Source organism: Aplidium turbinatum, chromosome 4, assembly GCF_918807975.1.
Source record: "Aplidium turbinatum chromosome 4, kaAplTurb1.1, whole genome shotgun sequence".
NCBI lineage: Eukaryota > Metazoa > Chordata > Ascidiacea > Aplousobranchia > Polyclinidae > Aplidium > Aplidium turbinatum.
In genome coordinates this window covers 45,000,295-45,024,817 of record NC_137475.1, presented here as the reverse complement: position 1 = coordinate 45,024,817, position 24,523 = coordinate 45,000,295, and the positions used below count along the sequence as shown (strand labels likewise).

The 24,523-nt window shown below is 37.7% G+C and overlaps 1 protein-coding gene across 1 annotated transcript; it reads right to left on the bottom strand.

The window, feature by feature from the left end:
* Nucleotides 1-1,213: 1,213 nt before the first annotated feature.
* LOC145768764 (caspase-3-like) lies at nt 1,214-13,182 on the bottom strand. The gene is made up of 9 exons (XM_082580353.1): nt 13,099-13,182; nt 11,745-11,808; nt 11,334-11,478; nt 10,580-10,730; nt 10,290-10,468; nt 8,666-8,846; nt 6,434-6,531; nt 2,829-2,974; nt 1,214-2,711 (listed from the first exon to the last, which is right to left on the bottom strand). Exons 1-9 carry the CDS (start codon nt 13,124-13,126, stop codon nt 2,660-2,662), a joined length of 1,044 nt encoding a protein of 347 aa, XP_082436479.1. The 5' UTR covers nt 13,127-13,182; the 3' UTR covers nt 1,214-2,659.
* Between the last annotated feature and the right edge of the window lie 11,341 nt (nt 13,183-24,523).

The window sequence follows — 24,523 nt, the reverse complement described above, 5'->3', positions numbered from 1 at the left end:
TTATGAGCACGTTATGTTGTTTATCGATGCAAATATGCCGAAGCTAACCGGACAATTTCCCAGTTTATTCAAACGGTAAAAGAAACTCAGCAATCAGAGCAAGTGATCGCCGTAAAGTCTAAGAATTTGAAAAAACACCAATTGAAATGGAACCACATGACATAGATAGTTTGTGAGCTAGAACTTGCATGCATCTTGCTGATGAGTACAATATCTTTGTGTTTGTTATCTGTGTTGTTATTGTTGTGTAATAAAAAAAAAAAAAAAAAAAGATGAATTGAATGCATCCATGCGATCATTCAGCTCGCAACGTCATGCCCTCGCAACGTCCATTCAACAACGTTTATTCAACGTAACAAAGGAGGATTGTGGCTGGCGAGGCAGTGAGTCAATTGTGTACCTGCCGACCTCACAAAGCCTCATCATCTATTTGGAAGTGTTGTAAATCCAAACCAAGTGCTCGCACCAACAAACCTACTTGTTTCAATTTGCCACATTTGGGCAAATTTTGTATCAAACAATTTAATTCAGCACATGACTTGAGTTTTAATGGATGGAATAATTTCCCAGCAACAACACTTCAACAATCGGAAAACTTCACTCTGTCAATCTTGGTAATCGGGCCTGCGTCAAGAGCCTCTACAGTCTGCAAGTATGCGAAACTACCAGGAATAACATATCAAGGCTTTGTCAGTCCGAGGATAGATTCAAAACCAAACCAACCAGGAGCTCTTCCAAACTTACCAACTCCTTTATTACTGGGAAGATCGCATCAAGAATAAGTCACCTCATCATCAAGGGCCCGCCCCGATAGCTCAGTTAGTTAAGTGCTTGACTTTAATAAACGAAGAAACTTCAAGATCAAGCGGCGCTGGTTCGAGTCTTTTAAGTTGTGCGGTTAAGCAATGCATTCAAAAGCTGCCTTCCATTCAGCGGCACCTAATGGATGGAATAATTCCCGACAACAGAACTTCAACAATCGGAAACTTCACTCTGTCAATCTCTGTGACCGGGCCTGCGTCAGTGATTCATAGCTTCTACAAGTATGTAAAACTGCCAGGATTAATCACTCAAAGAAACTGTCCCAGTCTGAGGATAAAGATTCCCACAATTAATCAAACTAGGCTACATTAGGTTTCATCGGAATAATTTTAGTCTCGTCAGAGTTGTAGCTTTTGAACTTAATCCACAACAAACAAAAAATATATAGATACTGTACAGTGATATTTTTATTAGATATTCAGTAGGCTACTTTCATAAATTTTTGGATCTAATGACATGTTATCAAAATACTGCAATCTTGCTCTATTTCTCTCTATTTTGCTTAAAAAAACCTGGTCTTCATACCGACACATCAGGGTCGACCATTCTGCAATCATCCACATACAAATATCGCATCAATAATCATATACAGCCATACTCATAATAACAGTGAAAAACTGACAAGTTATGCGCTTCCTAATGTTTCTTGCTCAAACAACAGTTGCATATATGCTGTAGCCTACAGCAGTACAGCATACGTGTCTACAAAAGGTACTCATACAGTTACACCTTAAAGCAATGTTATAATACGTTAATGAGCTGATGTTTAATGCAGGAGTGTACAATTATTTCCTTCTACGTATTTCTCTCTAAACAAGATTGCAAATAATATGGGGACAGTGAAACCACAACATTTTCCAACAACAATTATTTTGTTAAACCAAGGAAAGATAATTGCTAAGGTTTGGGATTATTGACTGAATGGAGCATGCATACAAATGGCGCTATGGATATACAGGTAGAGCTACAAAATCCTGCCTCCTTATTTCAAACTATACAAATCAACAAAAACAAAGTTGGGTTCACTGAAACACAAGCAATATACAAAATATTTCAATGTTCTAGTGGGGCTATTTACAAGCAGACTACGCTGAAAACTTTATTTTGATTGTCAAAACATGTTTCGTTGATTTTCAATGATTTAAAAGATTTAGATTTCCTTAAAACTAATCATCTCTTGTGTTATTACTATACAAAGTTATTACATCTTGGAAATATAAATAACAATTTTAGAAGTGACACAATTTCAATTCCCTAAAGTGAACCTGGTTCATGTTCATACAACATGCCATTTGCAAGCAGCCGACCACCGAACAGAATGTTGACTCAGCCTTCGAAAGTGTCTTTAAATGGAATGGAGCAAAGGTGACATTTACAAGCATCAACTTCCGCATAGTAATTTCACAATCGATTTGTAGGTTGGATGCAGTCGTTTTTGTTTAGAATGTACAGTAGGGACACACTTCTTTAAAAATAGAGAGGCACACTCGTTCAAAATAAAAAAAATACTTCAGTTTACTTTTTTAGTTCGAACACAAATATTTTCTGCATCAATCAAAATCTATTTTGTTTATAAAATGAAATCAGCAGAAATATACAGTGGAGACAACAATCAAGTAGATACTGTGAGAACAAACAAGTCCACTTCAAACCATTTCACTTCAAAGGTTAAGAAATATAAAAGTAAACCCTAATAACAAAAATAGTTAAATAAAAAGGTTTATTAGAAATGTCATGGATGCCAGGTTAGAAATTATACATCGAAGAGATATTGGAATGCGAGCTAATGAAATCCAAGATTGAGCCTTCCCAATGCCGTTGTTGCTTCCAAAGCCTTTCACCTGAAACTGTCGCAGCAAACTCTCCTCAGAGGCTGTCCCCCGCTTGTCCTAGCAACAACAATCGTGCGATTATTTTGTCCTAGCAGCAACATTCTTGTGAAACTATAATACAGTACAACAGCCAACATGACATTTTCTTCTCTATAGTTCCTAGAATGTACTTACACCATGGGCTCTGTGCGAGGAAGTTCCGGTGTTTTGGGTTCGAATCTCACTTCTGCTCGGAGTTGATTGACCACGGAAGAAATCTGCATCACTGATCTGCCTTTAATTTTTGTTCCAGCCAACCTATTGTTCACTTTGGTCATGATCTAAACAGGATTGTTTGGTCAGTGCCATAGGCGTAGCCAGGGGGGGGGCGAACGGGGCCATGGCCCCCCCCAAATTTTCAATATTTGGATTCCGAAGTTGAACCCTTTGTTGAAAATATAATATAATTTGTATAAATTTATATTGTTTTCCAAGACATTTGGCTATTAACACCCCCCAGGACTTGTTTTAGACACACAGAAAGACACCAATAAATTTTGCAAATCGTACATCGCGCAAAGTTTACGCGATTTACGCTTCTTTTAACTAATCTGTGGAAGCAATTTCAGAATCGCTTACTCTGTAGGGTTTTTGTGTAGCTGAGTTTTTTGTGTTCTCTAATTTTAGCCGCAGTTTTTGCCCGTTTGTGTGTAGATAAGAGCTACCTTTTAAGTTAATAGCTGTTTATCTGCTAATAAGTTTCATACAAATATTACCCTGAAAGTGTTTCCAGAAAACGTTATAATCCATTATTTAAGTGTAATTTTGCAAAAATTTTCCGGGGGAGCATGCCCCCGGACCCCCCTAGAATACGCGTGCCTTCGGCACGCTCTAACCCCCACCAGCTTTATTGCTTCCCTTGCTTAACCAACCAGGATGCGCCACTGCACATCAGGTGGCGATGTCTTAAATCAAACATTTCGTCGTTCTCTTCAATTCATCAAATATTTGGCCCCCCCCAAAAATTTTTTCTGGCTACGCCACTGGTCAGTGCATCTTACAAACAACGCTTACAAAGATGTTAAAGCTCGTCCATTGCATCTCCGCAACAGTTCAAAGGCTTTGCATGTGCAAACCTGCATCACAATAACGATGTGACAACAATATTAACCCCACCTCTCTTACTGCGCTTTTAAGAAAAAAATTCACTCAGTGACTTATCAAAACTCTTTTGTATCAGCAGCAGCAAACCCCAGGGAGCAGTGGCGGCTCGTGTAATGGTGCTGTGGAGTTGCAGCTCCACAAATTTTTTTGGCTCATTCTGCCCGTGATAAAAGTGAAACACGTCGTGATTTTTTATAATTTTTATTAAATTTGTTTGGGTTTTCAGACCTTTCCAATTTTTTTCGCTTTGTTGACTGGAAACGCCTTTTAGAGAGAGCATCTACTTCTTCGTGCGCCTGAGCGCGAGCGTCATAAAACAAACAAATCAAGTCGAAATGGTAACATTCGTCGTTTTGGCGCTGTCTGGAACAGTGCGTCTAGGGTTGCCATATTTGCGATTTTATGGCCAAATTTAAAAAAAGTAGTCGATTTTCAAAGGTGTTTAGTTACATATTTGGGTATGGCTGTTTGGCTCTTTTGTAACTACTTTTTAGAACCGATTTGGCTTAATTAATGGTGTTTAGCGATTCCCCAGCCTATATTACTTGCAACAGAGTTTAGCAATGCTTTCTGTCACAATAATAGCTGCAGCTAACTCACCAATTCAATTTACTTTTCTTTGTCGTAACACAGAAGAAACGATATTGTGAAAATAAAATACGGCAACAAAACCAACAAAAGGAGAAGTTGGCCCAACCGTAATGGTTTATAACGTGCCTGCAAATGTCCAAATCTCAAGTATAGCCTATGTTCCAATATATACTGTATAATTAAGCTTAGCCACCAAACTTAATAATGTAAACAAGTACGTGGATGAATAAATTAAATCAGTGGCTTCCTTATTCCTAAAATAGCTGAAAAGCTCTAATTGTTAAAACAATGCAGGATGATGGCACCAAATAACTACAACAAAAACAATTTAACCCACAGCTTCATGAGTAGGCTAAACGTTTGGGCGGAAGTGAGACAGTAACTCAGTTGAGGGTTGTCCGGCAGTACTCAGCTGAGACTAAGGTTACTGTCCTTAAAAAATCAATAACTTTGCTTATATCTCAACTTTTCACCACAATTTAGAGCTGAAATACCCTCAGAGTGCACCAAACTTAATGATATTTTTCAAAATTTGCTGGGAGAAGCCCCACGACCCCACTGTTTCGCTCGCTTTCAGCAAAAACGCGGCCAGGCCGCGCTCGTCCGCAGCACCACCACTTTCACAACTCACCAGCCGCCACTGCCAGGGAGGGGGAGTTAACGGCCACCACCTTTTGTTATACATGTGTGTCGTCATAATAATTAGATTATAGACAGCAGTGTCGTCAGGGCCGTTTCTCGCTGTATAATTTACTCGTAATCATTCTTGTATCACTTATTCAATTTGTGCTTTTCAGTCCGGAGTGTGGTTGCAGTTATAATGCATAGTCAGATTTATCTTATAATTTTCATTTTATGTTTATTACACATTTGTAATTCCTCTTGAGAATCCCGTGTCGCAAACGTTTGAGTTTATTTTAATTATGTTATATTTTTTGTGTGTAATACATTATGCTAGTCCCGTTAATGTTGCTTTGTTTTGTCTGTCTATGGTTCAACAAAGCGAACTCTCTACCAAAGCTTTATCATAATTAGGTTATTTATATTATCGTTCGTTATTATTCTCCATCTCACGTCCTGTATTGATTGATGCATGTTTCTTCCTTTCTCGTTTTAATACTATTTCTATTTTAAGAATAATGTATTCCCCTAGTTTGTTACATTATTGTGTTTTGTAATTAACCAAGTTGTGTGACAAAAAAAACATTAAACTTAAATTGCTTTTCCTCCAAGCAGTGCCGGTCTTTGGGGTGTGCAAACCATGCGATCGCACAGGGCCCACAATTTACTCAGAAAATGCAGTAATTTTGTCATTTCCAATGGAAAAATTCAACAAGTGAATTCAACAAAGGAATTAGCAACAAGAAAACATAGAGACTCAACGGGTGCAACCTATTTCGTCCCCTGAACATTTCGTACCCTGAAAAGATCGAGAAAAAAAACAACAGAGCCGAAGTAGCTGATCGGAGTTGCCGCAAACATTTCAAAATTTCTCTCGATCTTTTCAGGGAACGAAATAGGTCGAAATTTGATTTTGTTACTCCGATTTCAGGGTACGAAATAAAGCTATGTCTCTATAACTTTCGCTGTTTGGCTTTTTTGTAACTTTTTTGCTTTTTTGCATTCGAAAACTTTCAGGGTACGAAATCGGGGTACGAATTTTTCAGGGAACGAAATAGGTTGCATCCAGACTCAAAATAGAGACATAGCTTTATTTCCGAAAAATGCCAAAGAAAACATGATCTTATCATGTTGCTATGCCACTGGACCGCACCATTTTACAATAATATTCATACCCAAATTTTTGTTTAACATGCTCTCAGAATGCCCCAAATTCAAAGCAATTTTTCATAATTTTCTGGGGGAGCTCCCCCAGACCCCCCGCTGCTGTGTGTTGCCTTCGGCCACCGACCATCCAATAAACCCCCTCCCCTTTCAAGACACCTAGCTACGCTACTGAATTGGATCATTGTCATGGGGGCCGCAAAGCATATTCCGCACAGGACCCGAAATACCCTAAGACCGGCACTGCTCCAAGATCAAACCTGTATGACGTCTAGTTCTTGACTGTAATTGTTGAAACACCAGTGGAGGGCGTCAATGAACCAGCTTCCGGCTATGTCATTCCTCCAAGCTGTGTAATCTGCAAGCACAATTTGATTGTTCACTTCGGTAGTCGGACCACTCGGCATGCGAGAACTCAGCAAGTGCTTCAACTCAGCATGTACGTTTCAACTGTCAAGTTAGCAAATGAGATTTACGTGCTCGCGTCGGGATTGTTTGATCATGGCCTGCTAAACTTAATTTACAACTTTGGTAAAAAGGTGATTTTCTTGAACCATAGATAAATAAAACCAAACAACCACATGATATTTAACATAATATGATAACATGAAACTAAAAATTTCAAACGTTTTCGGCCATACTCATGTTAGCTCTATCAAGTAATCAACTGACTGATGTTCTACATAACTTAATTTGCTGACTTGTGACATGCCAAGTTTTGGCTTGCTCAGTTTCATCATTTACCAAAGTCAACCACTTTCTCAAACCTTGCTAGCTCAGTTGTCACTTGCTCAGTTAACAACTGCTGACTTGTAAGAGACTCTTCATTCTGGTAAATTGTTTTTATTGAGGTGGTCTTTCAAATCTACACAGCACCAATTCCTTATGAGGTTGTTCTAATGGAAAATAGGGGACTATATCAGGCATGTCCAATTGTTCATTTATTGCCCATGTCTCTTATCAGGCATGTTCTTCACTATCACACTGGTCAGCACACATTTTGGTGCAAAACAATTTTAACAGCCATGGGGTTCTTTGAGGACACTAAAACTAAAAATAGGATTGGCTTTTCAAATTGGCCCTAGTTTTAGAAATATTCGATAACTTTTTTGCAAAATACGCACATTTTAGCAATACTGTTCCTCTTAGCTACAATCTTGATCAGACTGTACGTCTCTTTCAAGCGTGTTCATACAGTATTCAACTGTTGTTAATGTCATACAGTTGATAGACGATAATCGTTATAACAGAAAAAGCACGAAAGTCCAGCCATGTTTTATGTAAAAATCAATCAACACTCGACTTACCATTGTAAGCAAAAGGTAAGAAACTTTATAATACAAAAATTAAAAGTCAGAATATAAACATTACTAGACATCAGTATTATACAGATTAGATCAAGGGTCTCACTCAAATTGCTCTGAGGGCCAAATGAACTTTTGTAAATTAACCCGAGGGCGCAATTCACAATAAACCTGTTCGTGTTTCTGTTTATTTTCGTTATATTTTTTGCTGTTTTTGGAGGGTTTTGTGGCCGTGCTAGCCGCAGACATATACCTACTACAAAAACAACTACTCAGGCATGTCCTACATTTCTCCCGTTTATGGACATGCTGGTAATTCGACTAGTGTAGTTACTTAGTATTTTTTTATGTTCCGGACGCGTTAACGACGAAAAATAAAATGAAGGAATGAAATAAGGTAGTAAGAACAAGATCGCAAGAAAAAGTAGAAAGAAGAAAGAGATAGAAAAACACTTTACGAACGCAACAAAAACGCAAACAAAAATAAAAAACAAAAAAGAACGCAAACGAAACGACGAACTTAGATAATAAAAATCTAGCAATCAACATTAAAAGTGCTGAAAAAACTAAACCGTTGAAGAATTGACTTCAACAAATGCCGAGGGGACTATCGCGGGAACGACACAACAAGTAAATAGGCAATGTGATTGTGATGTAACAAAGGAGCTTCTCGCACGCAATAAATGGTGCGACAGAAGTGCCAAAAAGTCGTGTGAAGTTTTGGGCACGTTCAGAGTTTTGAAGTAATTTTAAAGTGCATTTTATCTAAGTTTAAAAATGTACCTCGGGACACACTAAAAGTCCCCGCGGGTCGCGTGTTTGAGATCCTTTCATCAGATGGTTAGATTAGTAAGAAGCATTAGTATTACTTAAAAACCATCAAAAACTCTTTGGAAATCGAAAACGTTTCATTTTTGTTGGTCGGTGTGGCCTATAAAATCTTTAATAATAGAAACTTTGTTCGCTTGAACTTGTTCTGTTACGTTCTTTGGTAATTTGCGCTCATTTGCATAGCTGATAATATTTCTTGTGCAACTTATATTACATTATAGTGCACGCATTCAACTTTTTCAGTCGCAGAAAAACACAAACTCTCAGATTATAAGATTTACGTTGGATTTAGGTGGGTTTTAGGTGGGATTTAGACGGAGTTTAAGTGGGTTTTAGATTTGAATTAAGTGGGATTACCTTGTGGGGTGGCATGGGCGATCATGAAATCAGCTTGTGACGGAATAATCATGGTTTGAAGATTCAGGTCCTCTTTAAGAGCGTGTGGTGATTCTTCCATCTTTTCGTCATCTAGCATCGCGTCGCATTGAACTCGCCGATAGACTTTCGTTGGCTTGTCAAACTTGCGGCCTCTGCAAGCCTGGCGAGAAAGATTATTTTAAGCAAAAGCATTTTGCAAGAAAAACTACTCTAGGGCTATTTATCAAATGGCAACACTAATCCATTAAGTTTGTAACAGAAAACGTTGCATAAACTACATTTCCTGCATTCTGTATTCTTGTTGAGGAAGTTGTTGTTCACCTGATGTGAAGAAATCCTTGTTGTTCAGTTGTATGAAAGAACAACCCCATTCTATTTTGGATACATTTTTATATAAGAGTATGAACGTATTAGCAACAGGCGTCATTGGTGCTCTGAATAACACCGCGACTTTTACAATGAATGCAAAAATAGTCAACTGCGCTTGGTCGACTAAGTGAGTAAGCCCGATTGAGTGACTTGTCCCTTTGAACAATGACTGAGGTGCAATGACCAATAAAGCGGGTTTGTTTTTGTAACAATAAGAAAACAATCTTTCTTTGTGCTATACATCGTTTCAACAATATAGGCTCGGCAGTGTTTCAAATCCTACGTGTTGTAAGGTTGGAAAATCTTCTACAAGAATTTGGCCCACGAGAACAGACGGCCTAGACGCTGTGCACAAACCTTCTGAACTGAAGGCTGAAGTCGATTGCAGATAAGCATGTTACTTGGGTCCTATATATGCCTCAAATGCTTCTTTTAAGTGATTTTAATTGAATTGTTTCAGTGTTCAAGCACTTTTTTATCATAAAAAGCTTCATATGATAAAAAAAATAGCTTTTTATCAAGCAACGTGTAAGCAAAAGTCATTAGTTCAAACAATGCATAGAATTTTCTACGTAGATCCAAGAGATTTCATTGGTAGGTATCACTTTATCAACTATCAATTTGCTAAAATTAATATTTTAGAAGGAAAATACAAGCACTGAGCACAGAAACAATTGAACACTGAAAACATTTGAAAAAACATTTCAGGCAAATGTACTGTAAAACCCAAGTAACACGTTTATTAGCAATCGATTTCAGTCTTCAGTTTTGAAATCTTGTGCACAATGTCTAGACCACCCACATACTGGTATAACCTTCAAATATTAGAATGTTCTTTAACTCAGCAACAATGTTGCGTGCTTTAAATATATTTGAATCTGTTGCTAATTATAATGCTGCGTTTGTATCTGTGCAACACAAGTGGACAGAATATTATGTTAAATTAAACTCGGCTGGCTTTCGAGTAAAAATTGAATTTTAAATTTTTAACTATTCTTGTACGGAACATGATATGACCCGACAGGGTATCGAACTCACATCGACCTGCTCAGAGACGGACACTGTTCCTTCCATTCGCTTATTAGCTGATTGGTGAAAGCGAAAATGATGCATTTGCCAGAGTCACTGGAGTCACGTTTTGGTTTACTTTTTGGTTTACTTTTTTTTTACAAAACAACGGCAGGAGATGCAAGTTATTTGCAGTAAGATTGAACGACTTGAATAACTTTCTCACTTGAATGAAAAACAATTTAGGCTTTCCTCCCAATGTGGGGCAATTTTTCGCGTTAAAGGGCTCCATGAAATCTTTCAGGCTCATTTTTTGGTCCTGTGCATAGATGACGTCATCCTGTTCACCGTGAGAAAGAATTGCGCAACCAAAACAGTCATAGTGCATGTGATCACCTTGTCTCACTATGAAAGAATAAATTGCACAATAAAATACACCAAATTGTGTTCTTTAAACATTTGACAACCAAAAATAATAATAATCTCAATAACGAACAACAATTGTGATTTTCATACCCAGATCTAGCAGCCCAAGAATGTCCTTTTTGTCAAAGTTAGGACAGACGCGAATGTGGTCGAATCCCATGCTCATGGCAACCTGCTTCATCTTTGTTGCGTCTTTCATGGAGCCACCGCGTGGATCTGCACCTAAGCTTTCATCGAATTTCTAAAAACAATTAAAATAATAATAATTAGATTTAACTTCGCTCGAAAACACGTAACGCTTCACTCAAATGTTCAAGAACTTCTTCGACATTCCAATAATGATGGTCGAATTGAACATGATTATGGAGACGATGGTTCAAGAAACTGTTTCAACCTGTCCCCCACCAGGGGCAGGTTGATGTCGCCATAGAATGAATATGACGTCACAATAGGCAATGGCATAGCTGGGATTCCCGCGCCCAAGAACAATGATACTTTTTATACCTTCTGATGACAAGTGTGAGTCATCAAAAATAACGCTTCTACAATGAATTTAAACTTTAAACCAATCAAACTGATGCATTGTGAAACAGCATCTGGAGACAGATGTCTCCTTTGGCTACGTCATTGATTTGAGTTAGCCGCTATCCGCGAGTAAAGGTTTTATGTAACCCTTCACTTGCAGGCAGAGGTTCAATCCTTTGCATGTTATCTGTGAATTGCTGGATTTGTATTGTCGCAATCCTATTATGACGTCACGTGTACGCTTTCTGCTGCACTTAAATTTTGCAAAACGTTCATGTTTTGACGTATTGGTGTAAAAGTAAACTCATAATTAACTTACATCATGGACAAAAATTATGAAGCAACCTCGCTTTTCGTTCTTCATGTCGTACTCAAAGTCTTCTCCTGGGATCATACCATCTGGATGCATCGCATCATTGTTCTGGTCTTCCACGAAACCTCCAGCGTCTTGATGATCTGTGGATCTGGAGAGCACCAATTGTTGTGTCATAACAAGGATTAAAGGCTTCTGCTCGACTGCAGTCATTTGTCTGTCGTAAAAACCTTGACGTTATTGCCAGACAAGTGAAGGGACACCATGATTGGCTTCCTTGCCTTCCCGTCCACTTAATCTAAATCTTCAACCACTGGGTGAAAGCCTGGATACGCCAACAACAACAACAACAACAACAGAACAGCGTATAGTGCAATTAGTTCGAACAAGTCTAATATTACGTAATAATTAGATCACCTTAAAGGATTGTTGCTGCTCAGCAACGATTCACTTTCCGCCTTGAACTCTCTCAGTATGTCACCTGTTGATAAACACGCGGCGTTAGTAGAACATTTTGTGAACCAATTTGCATTTGTAAAAAATCTTGGGATATATTATGTAGGCCTATAGCTCAAATACAAAAAGGGATAAAATTTTGAAATATATTTCTTCGGTGAAACCACATAGACTTCAACAGCGATTTCTAGATTTTATGTCGCCCATACAAGAAACCTCTTAACATTCTTTCTTATGTTTTCACCAAACAGCAGAATGCAGCACTTTTGCATTGATTCAACGTCTGCAGACGTTGTGGGAGATATTTCCAGTGGGCCGCTTAGCTCTGAGCTTGTTTCGTAATAAACATTTTATAAATGAATCACTTCCAAATCTCCCAAGTTGATTCGTTTTGTTCATCTGCCTCTGCTTCCAGGAATTTCCAACAACGATTGGACACATGATTGCAGTGTTGCCACAGCATAAAAAAAGAAACTAACGTTTGAAAACTTGTTCCATCAGCCGGAAGTGACGTAATTGTAGTGAATAGAAAGTGGTTACCGGCACGTAACGCTTGACTACATGACTACAAAGATGAAACAGAATAATCCCTTGCAGATCAAAAAAGTTTGTTGTGTTCAGTTTCAAGTTTTATTTCCGACCATCACAGCGAAAATATTACTTTTTAACATTCATTCAACGTCTTCAGACGTTGTAATGTAATGTAAAAAGTTACAATTTTGCTGGCTGGGTAAAGTTGTGTTTTCTTTCACCATTCAAAATAAAACTTTTTACTGGTTTTAACTGTATCGCTCTAACACATATGTTCCTCCCTGCACGAGTGCACGTATATTGAGGAAATACCAATTCTGCAAATTAGTTTCGTTTTAAAGCTGATATTAAGTAGCCCCAGTTTATTTCCATGCTCAAGGTAAAATTTGTTGTCTGTTACTGTGGCTTCAAAGTTGTTGCGACATCGCTGGATATTGGTTGTTAGAATGGTTGTTCAAATTATGGCTCAATAGGTTGGATAAAGCAACCTAACATGACTTAAAAAATAGCCTTACGGTCTCTAAAAGTAAGGTCATGTTGAACTTAATGTGAAAAGTAAGAGCTTCGTACTTCAAACTTTAAAGTTTAATTCTGCACCCTAGGAGGTAAAAGTACTGACTGCAGAAAACCGTTTTCCAGAAATGCAATCCTGCTGAGATGAAGTTTCACAAAAGGCTCTTTTTAAATAAACATGAATATTCCAATCAGTGTTTCAATGCGTAGAATAAGCTATCCACAAAACTCAAATCTTAATTTAAACAGTTATAAATCAACTCCCATTTACCGGCTGGTTTTTGTTGAAGGAATTCCATCGTTCGAAACTGGTTGGGATGGAAACAAAACAAGCAGATCTAAAAAGTTTATGTCTGAACAACAAAACAGCAGCAAGATAAAACAAAGCAATTCGCCATTGTCAGTCACGTTCTCACGTCACAACGTGTTCATTGTCTGGTCACCCGGCCAGCAGCAACGAGACGTATCTGGGGTCGTGACAATGTTAAGCGGGGAATCCAAAAAAACACTCAACCGTGAATTGGAATTTCGAGAAAACGTCGTGCAACACTAGCTAGAAATAGTTCCCATTTGGATGTCGTTTTACCGTCGATTGATGTTAAAAAGATGTAAAAATAGCCTTTTGCAGTCTGGGAAGGCCCAAAGGCAAGGTCCATTGCGTCAGCGGTAGCAGAGAGATTACAGCCACGGAATGCTACAAATCCCCTTGAAGCAATGAAAGGATCGATGTTCACCCCGCTAGCAAGTTGACTCTTTTACATCGTTTCAATGTCTCAAGACGTTGCTAGCTAAAAAACCTTCCCGTGAGCGGCTGTTTTTCTTACTACAGGTTTTGAATCATATGATGTCAAGTAAATTGCTATTTCCCATAAAGTATATGAAATCAGCCAAATTCGAAAAGTTGAAGAATTTATTGACAAAGTTTTGACCATTATTGTTAACCCCCATGAAGGATAATTAGAACCCGGGTTCCAATGAGATCTTCGGGTCTTAAATCCATGAAAAATGAGCTTTCCTAACACCCCAACAATACGCGGTAGTTTCAAGTTCCCGGTACAAATTACGCTTCAATGCTTTAAAGCAGGGGTCGGCAACCTTTTTCGCACTACGGACCGGTTTAACGCTGGCATTACTTTGAGGACCGGCCATCAATAAACACATGTGTTTGTTGCATGCAAATATATTACAACACATTCAGTCATCGTAATGGTGTTTTCGTGAAAGTCCTGATCTTGTTTTGCAGCAATAAGCTTGCTGCATATATCACTAAAGATAAAGGCGATTTAGTTTTCACAACGTTTGCTGAACATTAGAACAGTAGTTTTACTAGTTTAGCATCTGCAGTTTGGTTCCTTATTGTTTGATTGGGTTAAGCTACTCTCACCTTGAGGTTATCGCAGTAAATGACACACGCCGTGTGTTCATTACGTCCTGTCTGCTTTGTAGTTTTGTCTTGTTTTGCTGTTTTTGAAGGTAACTTTATAAACTTCTAGTTTGTTTTTAGTTTGAGTATTTTAGCAGCAAACGTTCACTAATCTTTGAAAATAAAATTAATATTTGTGCACTAGCCCGGTTGATCAAAATTCTGCAATTTTTAGAGCAATTTGGTATCGGCTTTTTGGCGGCCCAGCAACAAATTCTCCATGCACCGACACTGGGCTGCAGCCGGTGGTTGCCGACCCCCGCTTTATAGCAAACAACGATAGCACCCACTCCTGTGCAATATCTCTGGTAAATACGACGTCATCTGACTGCAAACGTAAAGCACCGAACCTGGCTGATTGAATTCACTTCATCAAGATCTCTGTCGGTTTATGTCACCGGGTTTTTAAAAAGTACAAACTTTTGGATTTGTATAAACGTGAAAGTTCATCGAAAGCTCACAAGCCTCAATCTTTTACATCTAAAAAAACTTTATGAAATTCGTTAATGAGTTACCAACCTTATCTTATTCAATGAAACTGCAATTGTTATCGTTGGTTAAACAATTTCAATCTGCTTTCCAAGCATCATTACAGCTGTTTATAAAAGAAAGAAACCGTGTCAACTTTCCAGGAAGTATATCACAGCTTAGTCAGCGGGAATTATCTGCACTCTGCTTGGTCCTATATATAGCAACATTAATGACACAACAATGCAAATAAAGATTGAAACCACCCGAATATTTTAGTTTCATTTGTTCTGTCATGAGAGCATGAAGTTTTGTTGAAGCCAAGCCAAGAATTCAAACGACTGATATAAAAAAAATCAAAAAAAGTCTTTGCCATAAAATGGTTTATTTTTATAAATTCAATGGTTTAAAATTAAAAAGTTAAGGAAGATTTTTTCGCAGTTTGGAATTTCTGTTTCAAACATCTTTCAATTTGTGCTGTCACAGAAGTGTTGGGTTGTCAAGTATGACGTGATAAAAATTTGTTGAAACGTTTTTCAATTGACAAACCTATGATGATGATGATCACAATGTACATCATCATTACAATATCTAGAACCATTGTAAATCAACACTTGTTGCACGTGAGGTGTTAGCGAAACGACTGTCTTTACAAAATTTCATTTGAAACAACAAGAAAAAACGTTTAACGTTGCAAAAATTGTTAAATCATTATTCGTTTTAAATGTTTAAAATTTTACAACTTTTTGAAATGTAGCAAAAAGATGATTTAAAGTTTTCATGATTTGTCAAAACGTTTGCAAATGTTTGTCTTGCAAATATTTGGACAAAGTTATTGATTTACTACAGTTGATCGTCTTCATGGCAACGGGGAAATTTTAGCCATCATTTTAAAGAAGAGGTCTGCCAAACTGTAACAATAAGGTCCTTTCGTCACTTTACTGCGGTTGTTAATGCAGTGCCATTTTGTTGGTAAACATGTATTTTTAACTTGTGTCAGTCCCTTTAATAAAATTAGTTGTGCTGCCTGACGACCCGGTTTAAAATAAAGCCAGTTGCCATTCTCCTCGTACTTTCAGGAGTCTTCATTTTTGCAGATCGACTTGCTTGGCTTCATCGTCTTCGCGAGAAAAATGAGTCGTTTTTTTGCCGTTCAACGTTTTCAAACGACTCGTTTTTCTAGAGGAGACTATGAACCCAAACATACTCAAATCGAGCTGCATTGAAGCCAAAAAGTTTAAAATAATACTTTTTATTGGATGGGATTTCAAAGCTTAACTATGGCTTACTTTACCCTTTATCCTCAATCACCTGCAACTTGCGTTGTGTAACTAAAGTAAACTTTCCTTTGTCTACTTGGCTGGGCAGTTTGAACTCCAAACATCATGTTTGCAGACAACTCTGACGTCACTGCATTGAAGACCCGAGACAGCAAATTGGTCGTTTTTTTACAATGGAATGGAGTAACGTTTGTAGACGTTGAATCAATGTAAATCACGATATTTGCTGTCTGGGGCAACTGCTTAGCTTCAACTGAACGCTTCATTACATTCAAAGATATTTTTGTGTGGTAAAGCACAAAAGTCATTGATTAACAACTCTGATGAACTTCCGTCGAAGTAATAACTGAGTGCAGCTGACATTTCTTTCTACTTCTTGGGCCTATAACGAGTCTTTTAGAACTTTCAAAAGTTTGTACAGTTTGTATTTTACCAAATTCTTTTGTGTGCAAAGTATCAGGTTGCAAATCACTGGCATTTAAAAAAATTAGACGCACTATTAGGTTGCGGTAGCACAGAGTTACATAACCTATCTAAGTTGAGTGGAACGCCCCTTAGCATTGCAAGACCATAATTTCACTTCAACATCCTGACGGTCTCTTCAAACGTTCTTAGCTGAGGTCACTCGTTTCATTCTTGGGACAAGTTATTTGTAACTGACTTTAAAGTTCACCTAACAACCGTGGTAGGCTACTGTGGCTCTGTGGGCTATTATGGTTGCTCGAACTAACTACACTAGGCTGTTCTCTTGTATGTAGCCTACCTCTACGCTTGTCTGCAAACAGTGTAGGTCGTTTCGACAAAAGCGAACGGTCACAGTGGAGCTAATGTTACTTCACTTCATTTGCATTGTAGTTGAGATAGGAATCTAACCTTTTTTGGAAACAAAATTAAAAAGCATCTAGCATTTCACCCAAGGTTGTTCTTACGTTACATTGATGACATTTTTACGGTATCTAATAATGAAACCTCATGTGAAGCCTTTTTAGAATTGCTGAACTATCAACATAAAAACATCAAATTTACAATCGATTTGGATTTGATATTGATGGATTTGATACTTGGGTTTGGCGCAAACCAACCCATACTGATTTGTTTTTTAATTTTGATGCACTATGCCCATAGAAATGGAAATCTGGTTTGATCATGTGCCTATTAGCTCGGGCTAAAACGATTAGCTGTAGGCTAATGATGCTCTTTTTAATACTGGAACAGAGAAATTAAAACAAATGTTCTATGATAATGTATACCCAAAATTGTAGCCTACTTAGAGAAAATATTGAATCGCTTTATCCCCGCGAATTCCTACCAAAATGAAAAGGTTGAAAATGAGATGAAGCATGCTTGTCCATTCCATGTGTGGACAAAGAATCTAAAACGTTTGCTCATGAAATCGGATAGTCTATGAAAAATAAATTTGATGTAGACGTTTTTCCTATTTACAAAACATTCAAAATTAGTTCGTATTTTCAAATAAAGTCCCAGACGTTTCGTCTCCTGCTCAAATGTCGCATAGGAACATTTGTTTGGTTTGCTGAGACAATTTTAGAAATAGCCTTCCAGGAGAGAAATGGGTTCAATATGTGTCATGTGGATATTGGGCCCATGCAAAATACACAGCATTCAACAGAGTTTATGTGTGTCAAAACTGTGATTGTGAATAAATACATAAACTGCTTTGCTTTCCAAATGTTTTTGATTCGAACTTGTCGATACCGCATTTTTATTTTGATGTATATATGGCCTACTATTCGTTTTCATTAATAATTTGGGTTCTTACAAATACTTTCCCCACACTATGGGTAAATGTAACAAAACACTACACTACTAGTTGCAGGTTTTGCTTTTTTTTAAAGAACTTATAGCAACTTATCTAGGCACGATTTGACTAAATATGTTACTTTTGTTCCCGGTCTTCCCTACAGCTCTCCCGTGATTTTGGTAGACCTAATATGCGCCATTTTGTCGAAAATGACTTTTTTGCATTTTTCTACGTTTAAAGAGTTCATGCATCTCCTGACAAAAATTTGTGCCCTAATGTAGTATGGTTTTCGAGATAATTGGTGGGTAAAACCTAACATATTCTAATCTGTGCAAGAATAATTTTCTGAAACCTAACATATTCATCTACTCCAATCACGTAACAGGATATCGTCACGTGACAGCCATAATTTCAGAAGCAATTGCAGCAGGCTATTCACAACATCCTACATCTCTTGAGTTGCATGAAGCGGATTTAAAAGCATTTGATAAAGTAGATTGGGCGAAAATGTTGTCAAGCACTAAGTAGGCCTAAGCTTAATTATGTAGGCTAGCCTAAAAATGTCCATCCGAACACACTAGCTTTTCTTTTCATTAAATGCCGTATTATTTACATCTCGCCGATCAGTTTGATTTTTCGTAGCCTACTGGTGTACTGATGGCTTAGTTGACTTTACGATACGCTAAATAACTTAGCTTGCATATGATTATTAAGATTTTAAAGCAGAGGCCCGGGAGTACGCTACTCAGTGTGTTTGGTCATTTTTAATCAACCGTCCCAGATGCTGTGCAGCCAATGAGCCAATGTAGTACGGTAGCCTTAAATCAGGAGTGACGAACCTTTTTGCGGTCGGGCCACTTTGTCAATTACACATGAGTTATCGGGCCACACAATTTAGCGCTTGTCAAAATTCTGTGACGTCATAGATTGGAATCGACCAAAAATACAAGGTGAAGTTGGTGAATAGTGTTTAAACAACTTTGCCTTACAGCTTTCCTATTTTCTAACTTTAAGCCCTGAAAGTTAGTGTTTAGGGCAAGAAAATAGCAAAGGAAAGGTGTACCAGTGAATGCATAAAACAGCTTTGAGATGTCTTTTGTCTTTTATGCATGAGCGATTGTCAAATCGTTTTGTGGGCCTCACAAAACTCTTTGACGAGCCGCATGCGGCCCGCAGGCTCGTCACCTCTGCCTTAAATGAAGGCATGGTTATTAAAGTGCCTCTGACAGGTAAATAAATTCGCTAAATTTACCTAAGATACCAAAAAGATAACACTAACAAACTTCCCTGACCAGCAAATCGTAAAAAATATCAACAGGCTACTAAGTTACACGCTTGCAAACTGTTGTTGACATCGGCGAATCTGGCACTCATTCAATTGCGAAAATAAAAATGGCAACACCGCTGTGACGTCACAGTAAGCGGGAAGGATACATTCTTTCTCTGTGATGACTTGGTGAAGTATGGTACGGCTACTGCAAAACGTGAATGTGTGGGGCTCTGTTGGTCTAAAGCATGTGCAAATTAAGAATTATCGAAATGAAAAAGTGAACTTATTATAACTATCAGGTTTCGATCAAATAGGTTGAGTTTACTTTTATCAAACAGCATCTCAATTCAATTAAAATTGCAGTTTCATAGGGCTACAATTTTCATACTTTTTTATTTGTCCTAATCTGGCTATAGCCATTTGCAGTGTAACAACAGTATCTCACAAACAGCACCTTTAATTTCTGGTTGAGGCAATGCCTACAAATTGCTGTTTATGTGGCATTGTCAGTGACAAAGACCGTGTGCTTTCTTTTCCCACTTTCCCACAAAACAAGCTACTGAGAAGAAAATGATTAAAGTTTTCTTCAAGTGTTCGAAAGTGGGATGGGCCATACAAAACTAGTCGTATATGTTCACTTCACTGAAGATGATTTTGTTAATAAGTTACCACTAAAGTAAAAATGCCTACAGGCATGTGTTGGAGTGTATACTACAAGGTGATGCTCTCGGAACCAACAATCGGATTGTGATGCCGTCATGCATTGTTTGGCGAATCCGAAACAATTTTCCAGATCCAGATGGCCGTTACACAGGATTTCAATGGCCAACTGAAGGCACATTATGAGAGAGAGAGAGAACTTTTATTTATTTTTGAATAGTGATGATGAATTAAATATGAATGATGATTCGTACGATTTCTTCATTTTTCACTTAAAGTATACTTTAGGTTTTGTAGGAACGTATCCAGTACAGTTTTATTAAACTGCAAAAAACAATAAATCTTCGAAAAAAGCAACCGCTTGTACCAACTCCGACCAAACTGTGATCCACTAATTACATCTAGGAAGCGTTTGTTTCATCCGTTGCGAACGACGTCCACTTAGGATGACGTAATACCACCAAAGTCGTCCCAGAGCAGTGAAATATGGAGTTTCGCCTGTGGTGGCGCTGCGGAGCAGTCGTTTGATTAAATTACGCCCTAACCAGTCGAGCTACGAGGTTAAGATTAAAAAGTTCGCTAAGTATAATTCTGCGCTAGGAAATGCTTTAAAAAGTTACTATACTTGGATCCAACCTGTCAGGGGCACTTTAAGTAGGCTACCAGCAATTAATTTTGAGTCAGCGATAGCCTATCAGCAAAGTCATCTAAAGATTACAGTGATGAAATGATACACAGTTCTGGGAAAAATCCAGAGGCTTACCAGTACTTTAGGTTTGATTAAGGCTTACAAAGCCAACATATTGTGGTCAAAGTCAACATTTAGCTTATATGAGGCTTTATCATACAAAAACATAACATTAAATAAGCCAATAAGGCGGTTAAAGTCAACATCGAGAGTATATGTTAGGTTTTATCATACAAACCTAATACTTTTTTTATAACTAGTTATCTGGCAAAACCAAATATAAGCCATATTTTAATAAACAAACAAAAACCTGGCTCAAATTTCATTCTTAAAAATTTTGTTTGGTTGTTCGCTCCAGCCTTCCAAAAGTCAACTTCGAGTGTTTTACCTTGTTAATTTTACAGCTATAAACACAAAAAGTCGTTTATCTCGTAAACTTGAAAATGGCGGATATTAGGTAATGACAAATCACAGGAGAGCTTTACATGTCTGTGTGATTCGGCATTGAGGTACATCGGTATGTTCACCCTGACATTTGACCACGAGAGTACAGGAGCATCTGAACTTTAAAGACTTAAAGAAAAGTGACATCAAAGACCATATCACGAAGTGTTCTTTTTGCACAGATCGAAAATTCTCTACTGACTCATTTAAAATTTTAGGCAAAGGAAAATCCCAACTTGACACAAAAATTCAAGAAGCGTCGTCAAACGCTACAATCCAAATTTAAACAAAGAATTATAATTCTCCTCAACATTTACTAGATGAATCACGTTCCCTGTGGTGCAAATTATTAGTTACATATAATATTAGCACTTATTTAATAAAATCGTTTGGGCAAAAATGTCTAGTTATTTGTGCAAATTATTATTTACTATGAGTTTTCAACGTGTTACCAATACCAGATTAAGAATTTTGTATAGTGTTATATTTAGAAGTAGCCTACATGAACATTTTTCTTAAAATTTAAAATGTAGCATCATCAATTTTGGAAGCTTTTGTGTTGCAATTTGAGCTGAATGTTAAGCTTCAATTCAGTGTCTGCAGAAATTAAACGTAAATGAATGCAATTGGTAAGCAGATGCAAGCTTATTTCAGCTTTTCATTAGGATACAAGCCTACTTTTCTTCATCGGCACAATTGTGAAAGCCTGCTGGGTATCGGTAGCCTATACCGCATTTTTTCAAAAATTTCTGGAGGAGGTCCCTCAGACCTCGGTTGTTTTTCTCATCTTCAGCAAACACATAGTCCCACCTTGCAACCTATCACCTGCCACTACATGTTAGTTGTATTAAGTGTTAAAGCATTAGCCTACATCGTTTTTACAGAAATGCATTCCCAAAAATGTAGTTTTCATTGCTTACTTTCTTAAAAAGGTTCCCGACCCCTGTATTAGACTATACACCACCTCAGGGATTGTGAGCAATGTTGTGTTTTTGAAAGTACCTTTGCAAAAACACAATTTGGGCAAATTTGGTTCTCTCTCCCCACCAAAAAAAATATTTTACTCTCCTACGTCTATGATTGTCACTGTTGATATATCAAAGGTGTGTTGAAGTTCTCCATTGTGAAAGTAAACAAACCAGATTTTGCATTTTGATATTTTGAGCCAAGAATGGATTCGCCAGACCCAGTTACAGGGTCGTAGCCACGGAGGAATTGGGGGAGCAAACCCTATTTTTTCCTCCCAAAAAATATACTTCAATAAGTTACTATTAAGTTACGTTTTAAATGACATTGTATTAAATGTTTGAATGATGTTTCATTAATGTTTGGCTGCATTCAGTGACTATATTTTCAAATAAACTCTATATTAAATATTAAAATAGTTGTTTTCCCCCAAACAGTTGCTTTTGTCCTCCCTAAATTTTCTCGTCTAGCTGCGTCACTGCCCAGTTACGGAAATTAATCTTGAATGCATGTGCATCGTAATTTGCTTTGACCACACTCTCAATTTGTGCACGAATCATTTCAGCTCTTCTGCTTTATCAAAAACTGGTCTGCTGGTGTGATTTCTTAAAAATCAAACGGTTCCCCGTTAATAACAGAGAATGAAAAGCTCGCTTTAATTTTTAAAGGTCAATCTTTAACATAGTTATTGATTAGTGATTGTTTTTTTTTTAAAGTTCTCTGACGTACCCCCGGTAATTGACTAGCGTGTTACTCTTGTATTCACCAAAAACAGCTTGCTCACAATAGTTAATAACAAACAAGTCACGCTTGAATGACTCTTCATGACTGAGGTAAAACAATAGAGCTTTAGTGACACATTATTTCCTCCATCACCGTGGGATACGGTTGATTGGCAGTACAACCCACTAACGTCATGTGGAAATTACTTTTTAGACAAGGCTACTTGTTCCCACATGTTGTGATATTTCCTTGCAAGAAGCCTACGCTAAACTTATTTTCCTTTCCCTAAACCCGTATCCAGGATACCATCACGATATGTTCCAGAGCAACTGTAAGCTGTTGAAACGGTGGTTTACGGAGAACTTGTAACATGTACCATGTTTTAACTCAGTGATGTAGCCAAGGGGGGGGTTGGGGGTTACAACCCCCCCCCCCCCTTTGGCACGCGTGTGACGTCACGATATTGAGAATGATGCTTTCAGTCTAAAAAAAATTGTCTAATTTTAAACAAAATTGCATTAAAAGAGCGAGTTATGCCAATACCAAACATTCAAACATCTCAGCCAGGAATTAGCAACAAGAAAACACAGAGACTTAGCTTTATTTCCGAAAAATGCAGAAGAAAACATGATCTTATCCTTTTGCTATGCCACCTGACAGCACCACTTTACAGGAATGTTTATACCCATATTTTTGTTAAAAATGCTCTCAGAATGCACCAAATTCAAAGTAATTTTTCAAAAATTTCTGGGGGAGGCCCCCCAGACCCCCCGCCGCTGGGTGGTTAAACCCCCCCCCCCCCTTTTAAAATTCCTGACTACGCTACTGTAATTTAACTAACAAATTCATACTATGAGGACATTTAGCAGAAACTTATATCAACTACAATTTGCAAATGCATTTCAACTCGGCAAATTTAAAACCTAAATTCTGCTCTCACGGAATTTAGCTCCCCACATCCGTATTTCTGAAGCGACATAGCTATGTAACCGTTTCGCTTCTCCCACCATGTTACTGACAAGAGGCACTGTATTATGAAATAAGCGGGGAATTGAAAAATTCTCTGAGACAGACTTTCAAAGAGAACAGACTGAACAACACGAGAAGGTAAAATTCACGACGGGAGAATGTCGCTTTTCTGACACCCGTCGCAATAAACTAAATTGGTTTGAGTTAGACAAGATAATTATTTCCCAATTTCCCGAATGAGTTAAAAATTTTGACCTAACAATAAATACTGTATATTCAACTTGTTTAATTTTGTAGGCAATCAAACCCTAGACAGAAAGCCTAAACTATACTTTTGTAGCTAGAGACTCAGAGTCTCTCACTAACCCTAAGATCTCAATAAGCTAAAAATATAGTCAATAATCAAAAAGCCTACACTGGGGGCTCGTCTTGGAAAACAATCAGAGTCTCTCAATAATCAAAAGACAGAACTCCAAAGATAACGACGCTCAATGACATAAAAACCTACAAACTCATTTGGCTTGGGTGACTCTAGTTGTGCAAAGCTATTTCTTTGTTGGAAGGACCTTGGCTTTTTTTAACCAAAAGCAGTTGTCCAGAAATAGCCTGAAGTCATACCAGGTTGATTGACAGGATCACAAGTGTCCACGACTGAGATGAGGGATTCCATATATCAGATTGTAAGAGACGAAATTGAAAAATTGGCATTTTTGAAAATTAATTCCATTAAGTTTTCAGCACCTTTGGCATGGCAATTTAAACTTGGGTTGTTTTTGGTTTAATAAAGCTCTCTGGTAAAAATCACTTCTAAAATGTTTCTTTACGCAGAATAACCTGAATTGCTGCTTGATGATTATGTGCCTGATCTAATACATCCGTTGGCGATCATGGTCTTCCAAACTTCTGTCATTTGACATCCGTATAAATTTTTAGTTTTGATTGTGGCCCATTGGTTTAAGTTGATTAAATTAGTTAATCTTTAGTTAGTTGTTGGTAAGTTAATCTTTATCGGCCTCTGCTTCTTTTTCCTTGCATCATGCCCA